The sequence below is a fragment of the Otolemur garnettii genome, unplaced genomic scaffold, assembly GCF_000181295.1.
Source record: "Otolemur garnettii isolate 467f Iridium unplaced genomic scaffold, OtoGar3 scaffold00018, whole genome shotgun sequence".
Lineage (NCBI taxonomy): Eukaryota > Metazoa > Chordata > Mammalia > Primates > Galagidae > Otolemur > Otolemur garnettii.
In genome coordinates, this window is record NW_003852413.1 from 23164107 (window position 1) to 23172961 (window position 8855).

An 8855-nucleotide genomic window follows, 5' to 3' on the forward strand; every position below is an offset into this window, starting at 1 on the left:
GGGGATACACTCCCTCTTCTTAAACTCCTACCCAGTTACAAATGTCGCTCTTTCTCTTACATTTTCCAGATTAAGGATGCTCAGCTGCACAATGCACGATGTGTCCTGCAAATTGACAACACTAAGCTGGCCGTCGAGGACTTCAGACTGAAGTAGGTTCTCTCTTAGCTGGCAAGACTTTCTCCAAAGAGAATTCTTTATGCTAATCCTTTATGACACTCGGTTTTCCATGTTATTATTGGTGAGGAATTACCACGAAATATTTTGGGATTCTTAAAGCTGAATGGATGTTAGAAGGCATGAGGTCTAGCCCAGCACTCAGGGACGGACTTCTATAATTACAACAATTTTAAAATTTCTCTTTAAGTATATTCTAGAATTTAGAAACTTTTAAACTTATTTCAGACTGCCTTTTACCAGTCACTCCAAATCACATAATCAGAGATTATGTTATGAAACAAATTATCTGACTCCTAAATTCTTATGCATATTTCAAGAAGGCACAAAGGGAGGCATTATGAAGTATTAAAATATCTCTCCATGTGCCACATAAAACTATTTCACATTATATTAGATTATCTCTTGTATAATCTCTTCAGAAGGACTCACTTATCTCCCCATCCTAATTACTTCGCAGGTATGAGACTGAGAGGGCCATGCACCTGACCCTGAAAGTCGACCTCCAAAGCCTGAGTAAGGTCTTTGATGATCTAACCCTACACAAGACAGACTTGGAACTTCAAATTGAGGAACTGAATAGAGACCTGGCTGTCCTCAAAAAAGAGCACAAGGAGGTGAGAAAATGTTCAGAAGTGGCATTGGGACAGATGGAATGGCTCTCATAAGAATGAGAAAGAGGAAGGACAGGAGGAGGCAGAGTGGGTAGTGACAGCAATGATGACAATGACAGCAGTAATGATGTAAGCCCTAACTTCTTTTCATAAAGTGGCTTCAGGTGAAATAAATGACTGAGAGCGGGACTTGGACCACAATAAGCCCTACACAGGGTGTTGTTTTCTTTCGGTTTTACTCGCTCCCAGTGAAGGACCCATAAATCATTTGCTATCCTTTCTGCCCAGCCTTATCTAGGAATATGCTTCAGACTAAACTCAATCAGGATTTCCACTCTTGTAGGAAGTGGATGGCCTGCAGAGGCATCTGGGCAATACCGTCAACGTAGAGGTGGACGTTGCTCCGGGCCTGAACCTCAGTGCCATCATCAATGAAATGAGGCAGAAATATGAAGTCATGGCCCAGGAGTACATTCAGAAGGCCAAAGAACAGTTTGAGATGCAGGTAAGAGCATACGTAATTCTAAGGTGCGAGCAAATATAGAGAAGCTGTCCTCTAGAAAGCGAGAATTTGTTTTCTTCCTTCCTGCCTCCCTTCTTCCCATCCTCCCTCCCCTCCTCCCTTCCTTAATTGCTCATTCACTTTTTTGCTTTCATTCTTGGAACTTTAGATTGAAGATCTGCAACAAGAGGTCACAGTGAGCACAGAAGAGTTAAAAGAAACTGAGGCTCAACTGAAGAAGCTGAGGAACACCTCCCAGAGCCTGGAGATAGAGCTCCAGTCCTGCTACAGTGTGGTAAATGCATCGAACTTCCATGTCTCCGTCTGTGCAGTCTGTGCTCTCGTGCAGTCTGTGTTAAGAACTCTACAGATGCAAAGCCCAATAAGAAATAACCTTTCCCCTTGCAGAGCCGGCAGGGAAACTGCTCAAGCAACTGAGTATAATTAAAGGACAGAGAAATGGAGGAGAGGGCAATGCACCCCACAAATGCAGAGGAAGGACAGATCTGGGAGACTCCAGAGAGAAGGTGGTCTTTACACTAGGTCTTAAAAGTTGAGCTGAGTTTTTAAGCTGAAGAATAGGAGTAGAGCTATTCCAGGCCGAGCTAATCAGCCAGCCCATGTTAAGTTGTGCTGTGGTGACCAGCAATCCTTAAGCCACAGTGGCCTACAGCAACTCAACATCCACTGTGGGTCAGCTGCTCCCTCACATTTCCTCTCCTGGGGCGAGGCTAAAGGAGTAAATCCCATCTGGGACATGTCAGTGTTGTGGCAGCAGGAAAATACAATAGCCGAGCCACATGGTAGCTCTCAAAGCTTCTCTTCAGAAAGGCATTTGTCATGTTCACCTGCATTTCATTAGCCAGAGAGAGTCATGGGCCCCAGCCTAGGGTGAGTGGCTTGAGGAGGTCTAGTCCTCCACTGCAGAGACACCACAAGTCAATCACACAGCCAGGCCTGCTGAAGAAGTTGGAGGCAGGACCTCCTCATAAGATGGGGAGGCAAATACCAAGAACGGTAACGTGCCACATTGAGAGAACAGTGGGTTCAGAGCTAAAGACAAAGAAAACCCCCCAGACCTGGTGATCCCAGCTGGCTGAGGTTGCCTCATGGGAAAAGTAGGAGATGGAGCTAGAAATACGTTTGATGTCCACAGAGACTGCCTACAGAAACCATTCTTAAAGCAATTAAAATGGGACCTCTTAAATCAATTCCTTAAATAAGAAACTCCCTCTTTTTCTTGTGGTCATAGAAAACATCTTTGGAACACACACTAGAGGAGACCAACGTTGCTTACAGCGGCCAGTTGGCCAACCTCCAGGCCAGGCTGAACGCTGTAGAGGATGAACTGATGCAGGTTCGGGGAGACGCAGAACGCCAGAAGGCTGAATACCTTACTCTTCTTGACGTAAAGATCAGGCTTGAGCAGGAGATTGCTACTTACCGCCGCCTTCTGGAAGGAGAAGATGTCAAGTAAGGTTCTTAGCATTAAGGGATACGATGTAGGTGCCAATATCTATGTATGCTCCCCTCTGTCAAGGTCCTGTCACTTGTTACCCAGCACCAACACAAGCCACTAGCACAAAAGTAATTACACACACACATACACACGCTACCATCACTACCATACATTCCCAAAACATGAAGCACAGCCTTGAGGTCGTGTGGCAGGACTGAGTTAGAAGACGGCTACCTAAATGATACAGGTTATGCGAATGTTAATTTTTATGATTAATGTGTAATTGAAAGCACAGCTTTTTGGAAACTGTCACTGAGAGTTCATGAATTAAATAAAGGCCACGGAGCTCTGCGGCAGCCAGTTTGAGAACCAGCAGTGCGGCAATAGCAGCCGTTCTCAGATACCACCCCCAAGAATGTCGGCAAGATAAGATTCAAACGTCCATGATTTTAATAACAAAAACTTCTAGCACCTGTGAAACAGCCTGCTTTGAGGCTCTATATGTTTCGAGTTAAAAAAGTAAGGCACTCAATTGTGCAATGGCGTCATAAAAGGGAAAGAAAAAGAAAACAGTATTAAAACATAAAAAGACTTTGCTTTGAAACATAAAGGGCAGAAAAGCATTTCATGTTCCAAATGGCAATAACATATTTTTCTGTTTTTCTTCTTTTCTTAAAAAAAAGAAAAAACAGAATGACAGAATATCAGTTGAACACCCTGGAAGAGAAAGGTGAGTTTCTCAATCTTTGCACATTTTCTGTAACATTCAGCAGCTTTCCACTAACCATCCGCCATTGGTGAAAAGTCAAGGGAGGCTTCTTAGTTTGTTTTCTGCTACTGCAGCAGAATACCTGAGACTGGGCAATTTATAAACAGTGGGAGTTTGTTTGGCTTGCGATTCTGGAGGCTGGGAAGTCCAGCATCATTACGGTGCTGGCATCTGGCAAGGGCTGTCTTGCTATGTCATCCCAGAGAGTATATGGGAGAGCCAGAGAACAAGAGGGGGCTGAACTTGCTTTTATAATAAGGCTGCCCTCATAATTATTAACCAACTCCTATGATAACATTAATTCATGTTATGGATCGAGGGTTCTGCCCATGATCATGACCTAAGTCACCTCTAATTAGGCCCCACCTCCCAACACTGTTGCATCAGAGATTAAGTTTCCAATGCATGAATTTTGTGGGGGGGGGGGTTACCATAGCAGAGGCCAATTCCAAAAGTGAGCAGACAGGCCACCAAGGATTTTAAAAATCTAATACATGGCATTAAAAAAAAACCCTCTATAAGAGAATTTTGACACTCTCTTTAAAAAAGTGATTTTCTTGGCCCGTGCTGTTGCTATCTTGAGACATCCTGACACCCTGAAAAGGAAAAATAAGACTAAACTATGAGTTTTTCTTAACTCAAGATTGCAGACTTCTGTTGAGGGGTGGGAAAAGTGTAGGTGATTTGTACATTTGGGGAGAGTGCTACCTTTTCCATATGTATTTATAAAATGGACTGAAGATTATTTCAGAAAGAAATGGGTTCAACTTTTCTTTTTAAAGAAGGGAATACATCCCAAATACTAATGTAAAGTTGAGTCGTAGAAATCAGCAGAGTCAGGAGCCTGAGTTAACATGTGACGTTTAATGTGAATTCAGATGTAAAGAAAACCAGGAAGATCAAGACCCTCGTGCAAGTCCAAGAAGTCGTGGACGGCAAGGTTGTGTCATCTACAGTCAAAGAAATCAAAGAGATGGAAGAAAACATATAAAGACACACCAGAAGGTGATGCTGCTGAGGTTAGGAAAGAAGCGTGGCCATAATTTTTGAACACTGTAAGAAAGCAGCCATCAGAAGGCACTGTTAATACTTTGACGTGATTAGAAGGGGTCAAGCCTATTTATCAGACTCTGTAATGGAATATAAATGTTGTACTCCAGGAGATGAAAATCGCCTGCAAAAATGAAATACGCCAAGCGCTAGACTATTTAAAACATCATTACTCTCATCTTTGTCACGAAGCGTATTCATTACAAGCTATAGACCACCTAGTATCAATTTGTAGGTAATGTTCCTGAAAACAGCAGCGCGTGTCAATTACCCTAAACCCCACATAGCAGAGGAGTCTGTGCAAATAGCAAAGAAACCTCTGGCTATTCATTTCTCCTGAATTGCAAAACTCCTTCTTGGGAGCCCCTGGATTCTTAATCGAGCCAACGTCGTGGTTAATCTCATCGAATGTCCCGTATTAGTGTGATTCTGTTGTCTTTGAGCTATATCTGCTTTTCTCTGTTGTCCCTTGTCCCTACTACCTTATTAAAACTCACCTCAGCTCTGAATAATTTGAGAGTCAAATCCCGATCACAAATGCTGAGCAGAATAAGAATGAAGTAAGCTCTGCTCGAAATGGGAGGAGATTGAAAAGAAAATTCGAGAAACCCCTTTGGAGGCAGAACGTGTCTCCTTTTGATGATAGACAACTGGTATAAACCATCACTTTCTTTATGTGGTAAACTTCTCTGATGAAACATCTCTTGCCATTTGTTAATAACAACTTTATTGAGAGGGAATTCATACGCCCTGCCACGCACCCTTACAGTGTGTACAAATTCAGAGGTCTTCCGTATGTTTACAAAGTTGTGCAACCCTCACCATTCTCTAATTTTAGAATATTCCGTCATCCCAAAGAGAAACTTTCTAACAATCAGCAGTCACTCCCATTCTCCCTCCCCTCGGTCCCTGACAAGCCCTAATCGACTTCCTCTGTATGCATTTGCCTGTTCCGGACATTTCATACAAATGGAGTCATTACCATATGCTGTCTTGCCCACAAATATTCACAGCAGCATTATTTAGAATAATCCCCAAAGTAGAAACAGCCCGAATCCCCAACAACTGACAATGAATGAACAACATGTAATATAGCCATACGATAGAATATTATTTGATGATAACAAGAAATGAAGTACTGAGCTGTGCTACCACACAGATGAACCTCAGAATCACCCTAAGTGAAAGAAGCCAGATACGGAGAAACACACATTGTAGCCTTACCTTTTCTGCATCTCCATGTACAAGAACTGCATGCAAATGTTTACGGCAAAAACAAATTTGCCCTATAGCGTGGTGTTCTAGAAAATACAATGATACAATCGATAGTTGGACTTAACATTCGATACAGAAGTTACAGGATTTTGAGTTGGTTTATTATGTAGAAAACAATTATGTGATTCACTTAAGAATAACAGTATCATCCATTTATTGAGCGCCTACTATAAGCAAGTATTCCAAGCACCCGGCATATTTCTTATTGAATTCTTACAATTCTATCCTATCAGGTAGAAGCGACTCGGTTGAATCACGTGACCTTACCAACATACGGTAATTTCAGACCTTCAAAAATAGCATTTTCATGTGGTTCAAACCTTTTTACAGATGAGAACCCCATTTTACAGATGAGGATAAATGAAGATGATGTATAAAGAGATGAGATTGGTACTTTCCCAAAGCCATATAATTACCAAGTAGTAGAGTGAGACTGAACTTGGGGCTATTCGTCTAAAGCAGGGGTCCAACCTTTTTATTTCTCTGCTGCATATTGGAAGAATAAGAGTTGTCTTGGGTCACACATTAAATAATACACAAACACTAATGAAAGCTTATTAGCAAAATAAATAAATAAACAAAAGGCGTGTGCCTACTTTTTGCGATATCCAACCCCAGAGATAAACAAAAAAAGGCGTCACAAAAGCAGCCTGCAGCCCGCAGCCACCAAAGTTAGACACCCCCAAAACTAACACCTGCTGATGCAACTAATTACACAACAAAACAGCGCATAGGTTGCTACCAAAGTTCTGAGACAACCTGTTTTGATCCATTATTTCACTTTCGATAAACACAGTGGACAGCGTCCTTTCTGGCCCTCATGCAAGTTTCAACTTGGCTCCACTTCCCAGTGTTGCTGGGGGAGGGGGCTCCCTTTGTTTCCGCCCACGTGGAGTTTACACTTCTTGATTTTTGTGTATCTCAAAATGTTCATAATGGCCCACACGTATGTATGCGATTCACACTTGACATAGGCACGTGCCTTGGTTGTCTGTTATTTTCTAATTGTCATTTTCATTAGTCAGATACCGCAGCCAATTGTGGCAGACGCCCAGGTTTGTTAGCTAATAGCACGCGCAACTTGATCCGGCACAACTTTTGTCAGAAGAGGTATTTTCACCCATTTCCTTGGCTTTGCTTTTCAAAGAAGAGAAGACGTTTTGCACTTATTTTTCTTTCTTAATTTCCTTTCAGTGCCATGCCAGCGAGTAAATTGCTTCTAAAAATGTTTAGAAGTGAATGCTTTTTCACTTAGCAAGACACATTTCAGAACGGTCTGAAGCACTGACATCCAACTACCAGAGACTGTAAATCTGACTAGGAAGAAATCTGAGCTGACCGGGTTGGAGTTGATTAGGCATGACCCTTGTCATGTGACAACACTGATGGCTTGTTAAAAGCAGTAGGGTTGTGATTCCTGACTCAGTTTCACATCCAAAAAAAATGGAGTTTTCTTCCTCCCATGGCTATAGTTTCCTCCAAGTAGTTTTTTTTAAGAAAGTAGGTGAAACCATACGTACAAGCAGAAGCAGATGGTGGGGTTCTCCTTCCAGTTCCGCCAGTGGTTAGTTGCTGTGTGAGAGTGAAACATTCACCTTCTATCTATCTGCATGTCGTATATGAGCTAAGAAGCCGAACAGCACGATCCTATTCCGCCAGGTATATACAGATCCTGAGAAGACTTGTAGTCCTCAGAGATGGGGGAAAGAAATCCTTATGACCCTGGCAAAAGTAGCGCCTTTCTGAGAAAGAGCTGGTGAAAGAAAGCAGGTCAGCAACCAAACTGCGTGATCACTGCAAACCCCTCCCAGCCCCCTGAAATGCTTCAAGGTCAATGTTCCTAGGGAACAACATGACAGTGACTTTCCATCCCAGCTGGCCGCCAAGAAAGTAATTATTCACCCTTAGTGCAAAAATCAGGCCCTCTACAGAGGAGGGGACTCCCTCTAGCAACTCCTTCCCACTTTCCAACCCTACTACTACTAATAAAAGCCTCTTGAAACCTTTTAAAGCGAGCTGGCTCCTGGTCAGACTCCACTCTGCTTTTTCTCTTTCTCTGCTACATAAAGACTTGCCAATCCCCGGACTGGCCTCCTCACCTTCTTACAGACCCTTCCCCTCACTCTACCCTATTCCCCTCAAGATACAGACAGGTCTCTGTATCATACATTAGAATCATCATTGATACATTTCATCGCTTTACAGGAAACCATCAGTGCAGAAGTGAAGCTACATGTATCAAACTCAGAGAGAAGGTGTGGTTAAGATTGAGAGAACTATTATTTCTATGCTCCAGAGACAATTTCTACCCAGACAAATAGTATAGAATATCAAAAAAGAAAAAGACATGTTGGACAACGGCCAGTGAGCTTCCCTGGACGCCCTCTGTTCTCAGCCTCCCTCACTCGGGGTCAGTCTCAGGCACCTGATTGCACTCCCAATAACAACTTCAACTTAAGTCTCAACTACTCAGGAGGCTGAGGAAAGAGGAATGCCTGAGCCTAGGAGTTCAAGGTTACAGTGAGCTATGGTGACACCACCACAGTGAGACCCTGTCTGTAGGGGGAAAAATAAAATCCATCCTAAAACATTGGTTTGTGATTTCTATTTTTGATTTTCCCTTCAAATATTGTGTTTTTCTCTCCCCTAGGTGCACTTCTAAGATTCCCCTTACCAGGGTATTATTTTATCTTCTTCCTCTCTCCAACCACTTATCACCTCCCAAATCCCCCCACGAACCCCACTTTTGAGAACCATCAAGCTCAGAAGTCCAGAAGTCAGCCTTCCTCTTGCCTCCTTGGGGATCCTTATTTAACCCTCATCTCAAAGGTACAATCTATACAATGTAGGCGACCCAACATTATCTCACTCTTGGGATCTTAAAATCTTATCCAAAGCCAAAGATGCCAGCACTGAGCCATCAGGGAATGGCAGAAAACCCCAGGGCTATCTTGAAGGGAGAGAACCCGGGTGGGAAACACTGCAGTCACAGACCAAGAAACTGGCCAA

General features: G+C 42.8%; 1 protein-coding gene across 1 annotated transcript in view; it reads left to right on the forward strand.

Annotated features, from left to right (window-relative positions):
* Nucleotides 1-4512, forward strand: part of KRT20 (keratin 20) — a 7079-nt gene extending 2567 nt beyond the window's left edge. Inside the window, exons 2-8 of the mRNA XM_012802969.2 lie at nucleotides 70-152; nucleotides 638-794; nucleotides 1135-1296; nucleotides 1463-1588; nucleotides 2546-2766; nucleotides 3445-3482; nucleotides 4400-4512. Coding sequence (XP_012658423.2) covers nucleotides 70-152; nucleotides 638-794; nucleotides 1135-1296; nucleotides 1463-1588; nucleotides 2546-2766; nucleotides 3445-3482; nucleotides 4400-4512 — 900 coding nt within the window. The remainder of the gene's footprint in view (nucleotides 1-69; nucleotides 153-637; nucleotides 795-1134; nucleotides 1297-1462; nucleotides 1589-2545; nucleotides 2767-3444; nucleotides 3483-4399) is intronic.
* The last annotated feature ends 4343 nt before the right edge of the window (nucleotides 4513-8855 follow it).